Source organism: Balaenoptera musculus, chromosome 8 (genome assembly GCF_009873245.2).
Source record: "Balaenoptera musculus isolate JJ_BM4_2016_0621 chromosome 8, mBalMus1.pri.v3, whole genome shotgun sequence".
Lineage (NCBI taxonomy): Eukaryota > Metazoa > Chordata > Mammalia > Artiodactyla > Balaenopteridae > Balaenoptera > Balaenoptera musculus.
The window spans coordinates 2,558,034-2,574,830 of NC_045792.1; the positions used below are offsets into that span (position 1 = coordinate 2,558,034).

Consider the following 16,797-nt stretch of genomic DNA (forward strand, 5'->3'; position numbering starts at 1 on the left):
CTGTCGATTCAGAGAAGAATGGCGGCTCCCTACCTGAGGGTGGCGCTCTCCCCCTGCCGGACCGTCACGTTGTCCATAGCTTTGGGGAAGGTGGCATCTCCGCTGCGCACGGGCACTCCTGTGGGTACAAGGAACAGCAGCCTGAGAGACACGACCACGAGGCACTTCCAGGGCAGGAACAGGTACCCACAGACCCCCATCCTCGACGGCTACAACTTCCCAGAACTCCGGCAGCCGCTCGGCACACGCCCCCTGGGCGCGCACAGGAAGTGGGTGGGGTGGGGTGAGGCGGGGGAGCGAGCACGGGGACCCGGAGGCGCGGGCAGGAGAAAAGCGCGCAGACTCCTGCAAGTCTGGTGTTCCTCCCCAAAACCAGCCTCAGCGCTCCAGCCGCGGAGAAGCGGTTTCCACGGAGAACATCCAAAAGGGGCTCCCTCGGTGCTGCTTCGGCCGGGAAGGTGGCCGAGAGAGGCGAAGAGCAAAGACAGGTGCAAAGGTGCGGGCGCGTCTCAGGAGCCCCTTCCTCCCGTTAACAGCTCAGGCATGGCACTTTGGAGAGGAGAGAGCACTTTGGTACCAAAAGGGGACAGGGAGTGGGTTAGATCCGGCTACCCAGAGATGGTCTGAATTCCTCAGTTCCAACAAGGGCAAATCCAACACTTTCTTTATAAGTTTCAGAGGCAGGGTGGCCAGCAGGACACAGTCTGTAACAATAGCAGAGCCGGAAAGTGGAACACGCAGGAGGCGCAGGGGTGAGCCAGGAGGAGAGGCTACGCCGGGCTTCGCGCGATCCGGACCGGGGATGCTGCTGCAGCAGCCGCCTCGGTCAACTTCGTCCGAGCCCAAATGCGCGCTGCAGCCGCCGCGAGGCGGCCGGTCTCGGCTGGGCGGTCTCCGCGGCGGCGGCGGCGGCGGCGGCCGAGGCGGGAGCGCACGGCGGCGGACGCCCGCTCGCTCGCTCGCTCGCTGGGGAAGGCGAGGGGCTGCCGGCCCCGGAGCCGCGAGGACGCCACGCTCAGCGGCCGCCCCCGGCCTCCGCGCCGCGGGCCTCCCGGGAGCAGCCCCGACGCGCGCGGGCCCAGACCGCCGGGGTTGTCATGGCAGCAGCTCCATCGCTGACCGCCGCTCTCCGCCGTGCAGGCGCCGAGCGAGCGGGCGGACCGCGCGCATCCCGGCGGGCGGCGGGCGCGGGGCGCAGGCGCCCACCTTAACCCCCGCCGCGCCGCGCCGGGGCCGCAGGCGCCCAGGCGAGGAGCTTAACCACTTCCCCCCTTGAAGAGCTGTCACTTGCAAATGAAGAAGAAATGCAAAGTTACTACACAGCCTCAATAAGCGCAAGACATCTTAATAAGGGTCACAAACTAATTAACTAGGAAAAGGAAACTGCAGCATGCATGCGTGCACCTTTAAAATTATCAGATTAATTCATTAGCATTTAGAGTAAATTTAAAGTGTTGGGGGGACGTTTTAGAATCATCTCATTTTTATTCAACAGGCAACGCCCACCCCACCGCCACCCCCCAAAAGCTACTTCAAACACCATTCTAAATAGAGATCTTTCCATATATAAAACAAATGCAAAATCACAGAAGCCTCTTCGTGTGCGAAACTGGCAAAACCGCATCAAAATTTTGGTCAAGTTCCGACACTGACTTACATTCTTTATTCTTGTTTTGTCGACATTAAAAGATGCTAGCCCTGCAAAGTGCTCACTCAGATGAATGAGTGTGAACCCCTGGCTTTATTGATACAGAGGATTCCCAAGTGTCCTGGGCTTCACACTCCCGCAGAGCTGATTTCATCTTAAGAGGTGTGTTTTTCAGATTCTTGAAACCCAGGGAAAAACTGCATTGGCCTCAGTTGCTGTCAGTTCTCCTCTTTGGCTGCTGTGGGTCCCTCTGTGCCTACATCTGCATGTTTCCTCTCACTTCAGCTCTGATGGAACGCAGTTCCTTCCAGCCTGGGCCTGGCTCCTGAGGGAGGGGGGAAGCCCAGAGCGGCACAGCCCACCCACGTGCTAACACCAACATGTTCTCTGCTCAGGGACTCCTGTCTGAGCTCCCTGCACTGACCCAGATTCTCCCTGGGGACAGAGAGGAAGCAGCAGTGGCTTTGTTTTTCCCCTAGACGCTCTCTCAAATCCAACCAGGAAGCTCTTTTTTAAAACAACAATTAAATAACAACAACAACAACAAATGTGCTTCCCAAAAGCCATCCAGCCACCACCAAAGAGACTGAATCATTCTAACTGAATCACTGTAACCATAAGGGTCCTGGTGCCATAAAAGCGCATGCATCTTTCAACTGGTCACCCCACTTACGTGTAGATAAAACGCGTGTGAGTGATACACAAGCATCTCACTCATCATACCCCGGTCACTTACTCAAACTGCCCTGGATTGGAAGGGACGGAGGTGGGTGTGCAGCTGTGGAAGCCACGCTCCAAGGTAACAAAGAAAGACTGAGAAGGCATGGCTTCCTCTTTTAACAGGTGACCAGAGAGTGTACAACAACGTAAAGTCAAGCAGCTCACGCTGAAGATCTCAATTAATCCATCATTTCGCCCATTTTCCCCTCGTCTCCTCTGTTGACTTTTCCAATATTAAATTCTCAGGGAAATCCATCGCTACTTTTGTCCAGTGAGGACCATTTGATATATAACACCAAAAAAAAAAAAAAATCAATTGTCAACTTATCCACAAAGAATGACTTTACTATCAAGAAAAACAAAAATGATGTCTGCAGGGAGCAGGAGGTTTTGTTTATGCTTTTGAAAGAACAGGAGGAGAATTAACCTATTTTAGTACCAATCCGTTCTGACAAGTCCCTACTTTATCTTCACTTTGCAATGGGAATTGTGGAAGTAGGAAGTTGCATGATTTCACCAAGTTAAGATGTTATATGAGCAGACGTCAGGCGTGAGGTCATGACTGCTGACCTCAGTCTGCTGAATTTGGGGTTCTTCTTATGCAGAGGCCAAGGAATTACCTCTAATCATCCACATCCATTTTAACCACCCCTCCTGCTCCCCTCCAAAAGTCCTCTTTGTAAACAGGTCCTACCACCTCAAATGGAAACAAACACCAGCAGTGGAGAAGGAAGAGGGACTCATTCGGGGCTTTGGAGTCATTTCCCTCCAGGCTTGAGAATGGCAGGGATGATTCCTTTCATGATAAATTCTCACCCCGACTCTTGCATCTAATTCCCAGGTAGGTACAAATGAGCACTAGTTTTTGCATCTAGGAATGTGGGTAATGGCAAAAACAGGCCTTCCCGAGGGGCCTACATACATGATTAACTCTACAGTAAAATACTTCGAAATCCATTTAAGGTGGAAGATGCTTTATTAATACATTTTGCCTGCCACTGCTTCATTATTATAGCTGGGCAGAAAAATAACTGTTCTAACAGCCTCTGTAAGATGTTCAGTTTATACCAGACTGCATGCAGTTGATCTAAGACACTCACACCATCTTTGTCTCTGGCGGGGGAAGGGGGAGTAGTGAGCTGCAGCCTCGCAACCTGGCTGGCAGAAAACCCAGCAGAGATCAGGTAATGCTCAGGCTGGACAAAGAAAAGCCACTGGCAACCTCACAGCTGCTTTGTGGACCCAGGGATCCAAACTTTATTCAAAAATGGAAGTTTAGAAAGTGGTGAGAGGTCAGAGATGCCCGCACAATTAACAGGGCAGAATCCGTTTTATTGAAAGTGCTGATTGAAGCGGTTTGACTAGACGAAGATCAAAATCATATGTCAACTCCCTTCTCATCCCCTAATCCCTAAATATAACCAACACTTAGTGGCTTATCTTATATCCTGTCTCTTGCTTCATAAAAACTGCTGGATTTATTTTATTTTTCCCAGCATATCCGAGTTAATGAAAAAGGAATGACAGTCAGAGCAATTTCATTATTTGTGTTCTTTATAGAAATAACTTCCTTTCTACCTCCTGGAAAGCAGATTCCTAACGAGCGCCCACCTCCACTTTCTCCCCCCCACCCCCCTGCTGTCTTCCTCTCCATCCTCCATTCCCTCCTGCATACACATATACTGTACACATAAATCAACTTGTCATAGCTTGTCTCCGCGCTGGCAGCTGTAATTGCTGCAGGTTATAAAAATATCTATAGGACAATGCCTTTCAAGCTTGCAGGCGTGCACACACACACACACACACACACACACACACACACTGCCTGAGCAAAAGAAAACAATCATATTCCCTTTAATAATCCCCGGACTGCAAAGGACGGGGTGCAGAGGAGCTTGCTGGGTAGACTGTGGAGGGCTGGCAGGTAGCTGAGGACGCAGGGCTAGACAGAGACTCCGGGCAGCAGCAGCACTCCTCACTAAAGCAGGGCTGGAAAAGGGAAGAATTGCCAGTGAAAGGGAAATTGTTTCAGCTGTTGTTTTTGTTTTTCTCCGTGTTACCTACAGCAAGCTGGGGTTGGCTAAAGAGCAGTGAATATTCTACACTCACAAGAGACCGAAAGAAGAGCTCTAGCCCGAGACATGCCAGTGCTGTTTCTCCTTCTCTAAAAAGGTGAAAGGCCCCCCTCTCCTGGTGAAGATTCCAAATAGGAGCACAGGCGAGAAGATGCGACACGCAGGGCAGTTAGAGTGGCATGGCACCCAATAGACCTCGCAAGTTTTAATCAGAAAAGGCGGTGTCCGTCTGGCTCAAGAGATGGCTCTAGGGGAGTAGGGAAGGGCTGGACTCTGGAAAAATACATGCTATTCTTTCCTCCTATGTGAATATAGGGTCAAAATAAAATCATTGCTCATCCGGGCTAGAGTCTGGTGTCTTAGGATTTCAGCAGGGAGAGCCAAAGAGCAACGTGAAGATGAGGAAGAAGCGTCCAGAGAGAAGAAGAGGACAGGAATAGAGAGAACTGAGAAGGAGCATGGGAAGAAAAGGCAAAGGGGAGGCTTCCCATGGACTTTGAAAGGTACATAAAGAGGAGGGGTGATCAGGATAATTGGCAGGTAGACAGAAAAGTAAAGAAAAGCAGGGCAAATGAGCAAAGTCAAAGTACCATCAAAGCAAAGGCCAGATACCCAAAGGGGAACATCGCAAGAGCCAGGGGTCTTTAGAGAAGCCTCTCTCCATATCTAGGTTTGGGGTCATAATAAGACCCGGGATTCCCAGAATCACAGAATGATATGGTCAGAGGGGACATTGAAAGATGTATAACCCACTCATTTCAAAAGTGGGAGGAGTGAACCCAGGAGAGAGGATCCATTATCATAGGAATAAAGTTAACAACTCGTAAATCAGGACTAGAATCCCTGCTCCTGTGTTCTCTCCACTATACCTGGCAGGTAAGGACACTGCTTAAGAGCCAAATGACAAAATATCTCCTTTGGCTGCTACATCTGCGGCAAGAGAGAGAACCACAGAAGTGGTTATATTAACACAGAAGTGTCAATATTACTGCCCAGTACTGATGCCTCTGGGCATCCAATTATTCAACTGAATTCAATGTCAGCCAGTAAACTTTGACAAGCAGACTTTGAGTGCCTCCTATGAGCCAGGAACTGTTGGAAGTTAGAGATAACAAAGATGAAAGATGTTGTCCTGCCCTCAATTTGCTTACAATCTAGTGCTGTTGGGGTTGTCAATGGTTCTATTTGCATTTACTCCAGGAAAGTTGAAGTTGTAATGAACTCAACCCAGTGCTCCCTGGGAAGTCCCTAAGAACATTCTTGTCGCCAAGAACAACAAGCTGGGATGTGCCTCCCCGTTGGGAACAGTTGATTTCCAGGCACTGTGTGTCCAGATTTCCAGCCACTGACCATGGTTTCCTAAGATTCATTTAAAGAGGCATGGGGGGAGGGGCGGCGGGATATTCTCAAGGATTTAACAATGTAGGGAAGAAATTCATCTACTCAACAAACAAGTTTTCAGTGCACACTAACTGCCAGCTATGCGCCAGGTGGTGGATTCCAGTGGTGGGCAAGAGAGACAAAAACAAAAACCATTGTGCATCTAACCCTCATTAAGGACACTGGCAGGGGAGACAGATATTAAAGCAAAAACTTTACAAAACTGTAGATACGATGCTGATAAGCACCGTGAGAAACTGGAAGAACATACATGATAGAAGGTTCTCTTGGAATCAGGACAATCAGGAGACGTTTCCCTAAGGAAATGACTTTACACTGGGACTTAATAGTGAGAAGGAACTGACTGACCGGGCAGATGGTGTGGGCGGGAATCTAGTTGCAGACAGGATGGAATGTATACAACCGGGGACCGCAAGGAGCCTGGGACGAAGCTGCCTTTTATAGTCACAGACGGTGCTCTGTTAAATTAAGACTGGGGACGTCTGAAGTGCTCTGATTGGAAAGCTCTAACTGCTTCCTCATCCTGTGTTCATGCATTCATTGATTCATTCAGTGCATATTTATCAATTAAGAATGACCAGGGGCTTTGGACTCAGACAGCCCAGAAGTCAGACATCATCTCCTCCGTCACTAGCTGTGTGACCTTGGGGCAATAAGCTTGTTTGTGAGCTAGTGATAAGAATGGTACATAGCACGGAGGGTGGTGTGAGGATGCTATGAGACTCTTGACGGACAGAGGTGAGCTGCTGGGCTTCTGCGTGGGGACTGCAAGGAGGCCAGTACATGTGCTTGCTTCCTTCAGAAGGGGTCTAGGTGTGATATTTGTCCCGAGAACCCAAGAGCAGCCCTCTAAGTGCCAGGCCTGTGAACACCATCCCTGTGTACATCCTGAGGGGTTTCATCCCAGGGACAGAACAGAAACTTCACGCTGAGATGTGGTCAGAAAGGGAAGTAGCTTAGCCTTCAAACCAGGGCAGGAAGAAGGTGACCCTCCAGTTCCCACCCCAGTGTCTTGAAAAGCACACAGGATCCAGGCCTGTGGGAAACAGCCTGAACTTGAGAAAGAGGATGGGGCTTCCTCTTTGTGTGGCAGCCTGGGAACTGTTGTCTGCCATGCTCCCACATATACCTGAAAAGTAGCCAAACAACCTGAGAAAAAGACAAGACGCCTCCATCTCAGCAGGAAATGAGCAGCGCCTCTGACCACCTTCATGGAACTTGGGCCCGTCTTTGCTCCCGCGGGCCTGGTGGTGGAGTCCAAAGCCCCCCTACCCATCCCCAGGTCCAGATTTACACTAGTCACTGGATACTAACATGCACTGCTGGCCTCATGACTCCCAGCTTCTACCCTTGAGCATCCCAGGGCTGTGCTGCAGGATCCGCCAGACTCCAATGCCAAGGTTTGCAAGATGCAGCCCAACCAGAGTCAGTAGTGGCTTCTCACAGAGAAAGGGCCTCTGGATGGTAACCGGCAACGCCAAGCTTGGAGCTTAAACCCCAAATGTACCATTAGAGGAACTTGGCTTTCCTCCCCAGCCCAGCCCCATGCCTTTCTCCCTAATCAATCGCCTTTTACTCATGTCTCTCTTTAACCTTTTCTCTGAATTTTCTGCATTTTCTCCCCAGCCAGGAGCAACAGCAGAAGAGGTAAAACTTAATGAGACAGAAATTTGCTCAAAAACTTACAGGTTCAGTTGTACTTCTTACTGGAGGTGGCGTTTCGTAAATACCATTTTATAAACCAGAGTCTCTGGATCCGAGTCTTAACTCAGGCCATCATTAAATAAGTCACTTGTTTTTTTTGTTTTTTTTTTTTGATTTTTTAGCTTCTTTGTTTTCAAAAGAACCAACATCTCCTCCATGATATGTGGACCTTTGAGAAGATCTAGTGTCTAATACATCCAAATGGGCTAATGCACTTTTAAAAGCTGAAAGTACTGTTCTACAGTAAGATGACAGCCCGTAGAGGGCTGGGGTCAAGGGCACTGCATTGGGCCCCCAATCTGTCACTTATTGGCTGCATGGAGTTCCCCAAGTCACTTCCACTTTCCTTCTAAGTGAGGATTTTGGATTAAATGACCTCCTAGTCCTCTTCCAACTCTCAGTCGATGGTTTTAATGCTTCTCAACACTCTTCTCAGAAGCAGTGTATCTTCACATCCGCTCATTGGTTCCTCCTATAGAGAAATAGCCCTCCTCACCCTGTCCTTCCACTGTTCCCATTCACCAAGGTGTCCACTTCAAAACTCGGAAAACTGTGGCACAAAGTAATTAATGAGCCGCACTGGACCTAAGGCAGGCGATGGAAGAGCCACGATGATTAAAAGTCTTCTGATAAAGGGTTTCTTTAAGGAAAAGAAAATCCCACAATGCAACCAGCAATGTTAATCTTCAATAAATAGGCTGTTAATATTTAACTGGCATTTATTTAAACTTACAGTAACCGTCCCATTAAATCTAAATAAATTGCCCTTTTGGGACTCTTCCCCTAAAGCCTAGCCGGGCCATGGCTGTCTAGATCAGAGTCTGTGCTAGGCATCCAGCCATAAAGAGGATATTTCAGCCATCCATTTAAGACTAGATGATTAGAATATCATGGTTGAAAGGGCTTTAGAGGTCAACTAGACTAGTAGGTTTTATATTCTGTGTCCTTGGACTTTCTGGGGGCCTATTTTCCCCACCTCTTCGGTAAGGACTTTATTGTGTGTTCTATCTCTGTGTCTCTCTCTCTCCAACCTCTTCATTCTATTTTGAAATTCCCTCTCATTCTCTTTCCTTTCTGTTAGTGATTATTTTTTCTTTTAGACTTCATATCGTAGACTCATTCTGCTGTGTTTTTGTCTGTCTCTCCTGGGTTTCTTAAGAGAAGCCACTTAAGATATATAGCAGATTCCGTGTGTGTGTGTGTGTGTGCGTGCGCGCGTGTGTGTATATGTATATATAATTTTATGTGTCACAAAGAACATTTTATAATGGCAGTTGTATGTAAAAGACTAAAAGCTGTGAAATAATCCCCAAGTCACACAGCTGTAGAAGGGGCAGTGAGTGTGTAATTGGGTAGAACTGATCTGTGCTATCCCTGAAATCAATCAATATTTTTTATTCTAAATGTGGTCCCAGCTGAAATTCTGGGATGTTATTTTGCAATGATTTTAACACATTCACAGCAATTCTGCAACAACGCGCACATGCACACGCACACACACACACACACACACACACACACGTGCATCAAATCTCTTTACTAGTGTAACGTGTGGATTAAAGGTAAACACCTCATCAGATGGATTCGTGTTCAAGCTAAGTTAATTTTCTCAAGAAGTGGGAGCTGGTTGAGACTAAAATAACTCACCCTGAGGTTTCTAAAGGTGTAGGTCCCTGAGTTAGACATATAAATGTTCACCGTTTGCCTCGCAGGGCCTGGAGAGGGGTGGTGATGGAGAGAGGGATGCAGTCCTTGATGGATTTGGGTAGGAGAAATATAGGGCAGAGCTGAGGGGCAGGTGGGCAGATGAGAAGGTATCCCACACATTTTTAAGAGGACCAAACCCATTCTCAACTGTTTGCTTGTGGAAGGCTTTACATGTGTACTGCCTGTAGAACCCATGTTTCTTTGTATTTCTAACTAACACACAAACCATCCCACTTCCTTTTTTTTTTTTTTTTTTTTTTTTACTTCTGTCACTGTCAAGTTAGATGAAAGACACGACACAGGGACTTCCCTGGTGACGCAGTGGATAAGACTCCGCACTCCCAATGCAGGGGGCCTGGGTTCGATCCCTGGTCAGGGAACTAGATCCCACATGCATGCTGCAACTAAGAGTTTGCATGCCACAACTGATGAGTCCGCATGCCTCAACTAAAGGAGCCCTGGAGCTGCAACTAAGGAGCCCGCCTGCTGCAACTAAGACCTGGTACAACCAAATAGATAAATAAATATCAAAAAAAAGACACTACTCAATCCTCCCAGTGTCTTCAGCTGGAAAACAAATCGTGTGTATTCACAGCCTCTTTATTCTTTACTTTATTGAATCTTATAAATTGAAGAAATGACTGAACACATTTCTACACGCTTATGCATCTCCCTGGCTTTTCCCATGTCTGTCCCTCGTTATGCATTTGCCTTTGGGAGTTCAGGGCCTTTCGGGACAAAGCAATGGAGGCTGCAGATATAGCATCACATCCCTGCCAACCTGGGAGTTGATGTGGGCTTTCCCTCCTAGAAAGGAATGATTTCCCTGAACCTTGTGTACGCTTTCTTCATCTAGGGTACCAGAAAGCTACAAGTGGTGCTGCAGGTGATGAGACAGTCAGAGCCACTTGGGAGTGGCCTGGCAAAGCGGACTTAGATGGGGCTCAGGTAGCTCTGAATCTGGGGAAGGGAGAGCAGGGAAAATGTTGTGAGCGGACATGTGAACATGGACAACATATGAAAATAATTCACCTAAGCTTTCACGGGAGTGTCCACAAGGTTTTAAGACCAAAGATGCCTTAAAAAGAAAGTGGGTAATGAGGAGACTTTTTTTTCAAAAGTAGAGCATTAGCTTAAAGCTAAGACACAAATCAGGATAGATTGACATGTTTCTATATGGAGAAGTATTAGTACCAGAATCTCCAAGGGAGAGTTGCTGGGACAAACCAAATGCAATATTTCTATCAATGATCTGCCAAAGGGAATTCAGAGAGGATTCTCCCAAGTTTGAAGAAGACATTAAGTTCCCTTAAGTAATTAAATCTTCAGTTGACCTGGATGAGCTATAAATAATCCACAAAGTTATGGGAGCGTGCAGTGAAGTGGGCAAATGCAATGTAACATATTTGAGGAAAGATCATGGAAAATGTACTTTTTGATGCTGGATGCTGGGCAGTGGGATAGGAGCGGTGACAGGGAGTGGACGGAGGAGTGTGGATGGTGGGGTTAATGGCTCTGACTTTCGGTCCAAGCTCCACAAGTGGCCAGCTTGACCTTTTAATAATTTTGATAATTGATAATTTGACTTTTGATAATTTTCTTACCTCTCAGAGCCTCAGTTTTCTCCTCTGTTAAATAGGAATATGGGCTGCCCCAAACCTTTGCTGTGTGAGGCTAGATGAGATGGCAGATGTAAAGTACCCAGAGAAGTACCTAGCGTGTGGTACAGTCTCCACATGGGTAACCAGGGAAACGATGTTGGAAACAGTCATGGCCAGTGGCTCCCAAGCTACGGTCCTTACAGCACGTTTTGGAGTACGATAATATAGATTATTGTTGGCAGGGATCAGGAATTTTTGCCAAAAAAGAAATGTTGGGCCTAACATTTTATGAAAACTGTTAGAAGAATATTGGAAACATAGAAACAAAGAAACATTCCCTTTACTCAAAATTACTGTGTATAAATTCTTCAAATGTTACTCATAGTATTTATCATTACAGCTCACAAAGCATCCAGGAACTTCATGTGCCCAGTTTCTGAGTCAGGAATCAGGACTCATTTCTAATCTCCTCTGTCCTTCTCCCATGGCCCTCTCTCCTGTGATTCTACATTTCTTTCTCTCGTGGGTTCTTCACCCAAAACATTTCATGTCCAGTCGCCTTTCTCAACCCCCATGGACTTACCTTGGCCTGAGCCATCATCTCTTCTTATTTTCTTCTTTGGAATCATGAGACTCCCTTTTACAGGGATTTCTTCCATCTGCTTTTACCAGATCTATTTCAAGGTCCACTTTCAAATCAAATTTTCCTGAAAACCTGACCATGTCACTCCCTTCCTGATTCAGTCTTTAGTGGTTCCACACAGGAATTTGAATAAAGCCCCAAATGCTTTATGTGGTTTCTGAGCCTTCATGATGTGGCCTGGTTTGTTTTCACCTTTTTCTCTTGTTACCTCTTCCTTTATCGAGCCATGCCACTTTTTATTTTAATTGATTATTATTTTAATCCCTCAAAGGTTCCTCTTTTTCAGCTTGGGGCCTTTGCACAGGCTGCCTTCCTGTCAAGAATACTGTCCCACATTTTTCAGGTTAAGTTCTATTCATCCTTCCAAGTTCTAACTTCCTCATAAAGAACATAACTATTCCATTCAATTAGGTAGATGCCCACTGCATTGGTACGTCTAACATTCGTAATACTTGTGAGAGTTTTAACTTCTTTCGTAGTCTCCTATACCCCCGAAGCCTCACACAATGCCTGGCACATAATAGGTTTTTGATAAATATTTTTTGAATTTAAGTACAGCTGGGGAAAGTTCAAAAATTAAAATTATTTTCTGGCAGGGCAGGGATTTCCAATTGAATGAATATTAAGATGAACATTTGGTATTCACAAAGTGTACGGATAGGGTGTACACACACTTGATAACCAATCTCTAGCTAGAAATAAGAAGAATTCTGAGAAACTGAAAGATGGCAGTTTAAGGATAAAAATAAGCATGTCTGTATAAAAGGTTATACAGGCAAAAAATAGTATCTAAATAGGATAAAGGAAGGCTTGGATAAATTAATGGGTGACAGACCCATTCTGGTTTATTAGGTTAGGGGTGTCTGATGTATATCTCTAACCTTTGAAATATGAGTCCCATGCAAAATGACCACTGTCCAAAACACCTAAGGAGGACATCTGAATTGATATGACCTGGGGTGACCTTTTTAATGTCATATTCTCATGTACGCAGTAATTTTATTGTCCACGTTGCTGGGGATAATGGAATTATGTTCGCCTTTCCCCCTGCACACCTTACAGAAGCCCATTCTAGAACAGTTGTGTACACTTGGTAGGAGTATTTTTGAAATGATGCAAGAAAAGGTGTGTGTAATTTGTGTGAACAAGGAACCCTGAGCAGGGGGAAAGCCCCCTTCAGCCTTGAGGGAGAATTAGATGGACTGCCTTCTGTTCTTACCCTCCACTCCCCTGGCTATTTCCTCCACGTCTGACCCCCGACTTCCACTTCCCGTCTCCGCGCACAGGTACCTCTACCAGACCCCTTTCTTTCTTCCAAGACACAGTAGAGTTCTAGGGAACTGAAGTACCGTTCCCATGTTCCTGTTATTTATCAAACCAAAATAGGAGACATTTACACATCAGGTTATATAAATATTTTCAGTACACCATTCTGCTCGTGGGAAAGCTAGCTCACCACACTCTCATAAAAAATCCACTCTAATCCCAACAACCAGCTTATGACCTCCTATCACTCCATCCAAGAATAACATTAATAATAATCAGACTAGTAGCCAGGGTGCTTGGTTTGAACCTGAAAATTTTGAAAAACGGTCTTATAAATTATTTTCCAAGGATATCATCTTTAAGCACTAACAGGTACAACTGACTCTGAATTCTGGGAATTGAGCATAATTACATGGAAATTGACAGGACACAAATGCCAAGAATCCTGTTAAACTTTAATATCTCGAAAAACCTCTCCTTGTAATTATCTCTTTCCTTTGTCTCAAATGTTACTGATGAATATGCAGAGACCTAAGCACACACAGAAGTGGATGGATTGGAGAATCTTCATCTTTGGAATCGTGGAGTTTTCCAGGCATTCCATAAAATATTGAGGTGCTAAGTAGAGCACTTGGAATTTGACAATTTCCAGAAGTCGTTTCCATCTTTGTATTGACTCTGCTCTAGTTCTCTGCTTACAATTCTCCACGCTGAGTAGAAGCTCCTCTGCATCGTAATTATAGTGAAAATGTAGGCCGTAGGCATTTGGTGTCTAATGCAATTCCTGACCTGTTCTATGTCTTTGCAAGAGTCACTGCATTTTTTCAGGGCTTCAGATTTCCTTTCTGGAAGTGAACATAATGACATACAACTCTAACAGCAGCAATATTTGCATAGAGCTTTAAACCTCACCGCTGATACCGCTTATCTCCCTTGGGTAGGCGTGTCTCCTACATTTTTCCTCCTTTCTGGGCTCCATGGAGGCTCCCCTTGTTTCTTTTCTCTACTATTTTACTTAAATCTTAGCTCTCTGCCTCCAGCCTGTCCCTAAACCTGTGCTTCTTACAGGGGCAGGGTAGACTCCTGGGGGGAGGTTGGTTGTCACTGTAGTTTCAGAGACATGCCAGCCACTCAGTGCACGGGGGCCGGGGAGGCCAGACACTCAGCAATGCACATGATATTGTTACCGTTGTCGAATACCTGCCTCACATTTAGGTGAGTGATTTTTTTATATCTAAGCCTAAACTGTACTCCATTTGATGCATCAACACAAAATATCTTTGCAAGGTTTTAATATTCACTAATCCTTCAGGAATGCAACTACCTGTCAGCTAAGGGAAGATTGTGCTTTGATTTGTTCAGATCCTCACCAAGGATTGTTTACTAGTTTCAAAGATCTCATGACCAATGGTAAAGCTCAACATAGTCGAGTCACCAGTTCTACAGCCCTGTACCAGTCTGCAACAGAGCCATCACATTCATGGGGATTCTATATACAGACACAAGCTTCCACACTTCATTACATCCTATGGTGTAGTTGTGCCTAAAGATTTATTTTACACTTACTTGATTATCAATCATTTTCTATTTATGTTTCTTACAGATCCAGTTAGGACATTAAATAGGTCATTTTTTTCAAGTAGGTATATGGGTAGCTTCTTTTATCTACAAATTTAATTTTCATGGAAATAAAGGTATTACAAAATATTTTCTTAATGAGACTTGGATCAGATAAATTAGATAACTCCTGACATAAACAATTCCATACACAGAAACCAGCTTTATCTTTCTAAAGCACAGCTCAGTAATGTCCTTTACCTGTTCAGGAAAATTCAATGGCTCGCCTGCTTTATAGTTCAAATTCCCAAGTTTGGTCATCAAGGCTCTTAGAAATATGCCAGCCTAACTGTCTAGCCTCAGCCTCTGTGGCCCTACTCTGACCCTCATCCACCATCCTGGGACTGTTCAGATCCTCTGCATCTCCCAGTCTAAGTATTTGCTCAAACTTCCCGTCTGTGGGGTCCCTTCTCTTCCATCCACAGATTTCTAAATCCCATTCAGACCTCAATAACCAGTTAAAATTCCATTTTCTTCATAAAATATTACTTTCACTGATGCCCCTCTGTCCCTCTCCTTCATTGGTTAGAATCAAACCTTTTTTGGATATATAAGCATATATTTCAGAGAGATATATTACAAAATATTGAACTTCTTATACATATTTTTGTATTATAGTCGACTGCCTATTTGTCTGACCTCACCTATGAGGCTAGAAGCTCTCTGAAGACAGGTACCACTTCTTGTTCATTTTTGTATCTTCCCAGGCTGAGCCAAGTGTGTGGCCCTGAGTGTGAGTTCAATAAACATCCGTCGAATTGGATCAGCATCTCAGTCATTGAGAGGGAGAGCCTGGGTACCGTTTTCTTTATTTCAGCTTGAGGAAACTGAGCTCTAAATGAGTTCTGAAAGGTTGCTTTATGTAGAGCATCAGATGAGGCATGCTATAGAGGTAGAACACATCACTACTGCTAGCTCACTCAAGGCTCAGATCTGTACTTAGGAGAACATCTAGAGAGGCTGACTCACACTTTTATTGAAAGAAAACAGAATTTTCCATTTCTAGGTCAGCTTTTCAATATAAGGGTTTGGATTTATATCACTCTATACACCACCGATGATGGCAAATCTATCCCTGAAACTTTGTCACCGAATAGAGCTGCAGGTCTCCATTTTATCAGACTACATTCCCAACAGAATTCAGGCAGAAATAAGGCATGGGTTTCCCCGAGAGGCCTCCTCAGGCTCTCCTGGTGCTGGAAGGGTCAGGCTCCCGCCGTGCTGCCCTGCACAGCTCCAGCCCTGACGGAGCCCATCTGTCACAGCCGAAGCCTGCCCTTCTCACCCACTGCTTGAGTTGGAAATGGAAGTGGCCTTTTAACAGAACATTGTCTTAGGATTGTGTGAAGCAAGGCTGACAGAGAAAGGAAGATTCATTCCTGACACCAATCATACTAATATCTGTCACCAAAATGACATTTTCCCTTTAATGATGAAAAATGCATCAGGAAAGAGTGAGGGGCAGGAACAACATCCATTGGCCGCTTGGGTCTGCGGGAGAGGAAACCTCTGCAGCAGCTGCCTCTGGTCTGCAACTGGGGGAGGGAAGGAAGGGCGGCCAGTTGGTTATGAACAAACACAACTGGTCCTTCATTTGGAAGAGAAGGGTGCAAGCAGATGGGAGCCCCTGGTTAGGCAGGGGCCTAATTTCTCATTAGGCCTTCTGCCTGGGTTTTCAATAGAACTGCCCCATTTCTGTCAGGCCCAAGCAGGGGTTCATACTGATTTTCAGGGCCACTATACACACATTGTACTGATACCATATCCAGGTTTGCAGGGCTAGTCAACCCACAAGACTGCAAAGCTACTGGGGGTCCCCTCATTCACGTACTCTCTGTTTCATGGAAGGGGTACACCAGAGGAATCCGGTCTACACGGCAGGCGCCATATACACATCCAGGAGGGTCTGTTGCTGGGGATGATTCATGGGTGGGAGAAGGCACGGCAAAGCCACAGCTTTATAGCCTGAACACACAGGGAGGCGGAGACTGCAAAGGAACATCAGGCGAGCAGATTGCTGGCAGTTAACGGGCAGCTGCAGCATCATCTCAGGTGTCCACAGAGTGAATATTTCCCAACAAATTGCAGGTCTTTATCTACAAGCCCATTGCTCCCAAAGACACTAGGTGCTGAAATCTACATAAAAATCCTCTTTTTCTCCCCTCCTTTCTTTTCTACTGGCAGAGCCTGCCCTCCCACAGTGGAGGTTAAAAAGGTCAGCAATTCACTGTCCTGTGTCTTTTGCAGCTACGGCTGCCCACATGCCCAGCAGCTGGGCTGAGCATCCTGCCCTCACCAAAAAGGCACAGGTGCCCTCTTCCAGCCCCCTTCGCTCCTGCCTTTGATCACAGCCAGGTGACGGTGTGAGGGCTGGAGAAATGCAGCCACCTCCCATCCATGGAATGAAGACCC

General features: G+C 46.1%; 1 protein-coding gene and 1 long non-coding RNA gene across 6 annotated transcripts in view; one reads left to right on the top strand and one right to left on the bottom strand.

Annotated features, from left to right (window-relative positions):
- Positions 1 to 16,797, bottom strand: part of NTM (neurotrimin) — a 929,539-nt gene that overhangs the window by 401,759 nt on the left and 510,983 nt on the right. For 2 of the 5 annotated variants that reach the window (XM_036861681.1, XM_036861677.1), the window contains exon 2: positions 34 to 118. In XM_036861681.1, coding sequence (XP_036717576.1) covers positions 34 to 118 — 85 coding nt within the window. Of the gene's footprint in view, positions 1 to 33; positions 914 to 1,657; positions 2,015 to 16,797 lie in introns of those variants that run through there. The other 3 variants (XM_036861682.1, XM_036861678.1, XM_036861680.1) reach the window with 3 other exon arrangements.
- Positions 412 to 4,788, top strand: LOC118899758. The gene is made up of 3 exons (XR_005020988.1): positions 412 to 496; positions 3,056 to 3,209; positions 4,438 to 4,788. It is a non-coding gene; the product is annotated as an uncharacterized LOC118899758 (long non-coding RNA).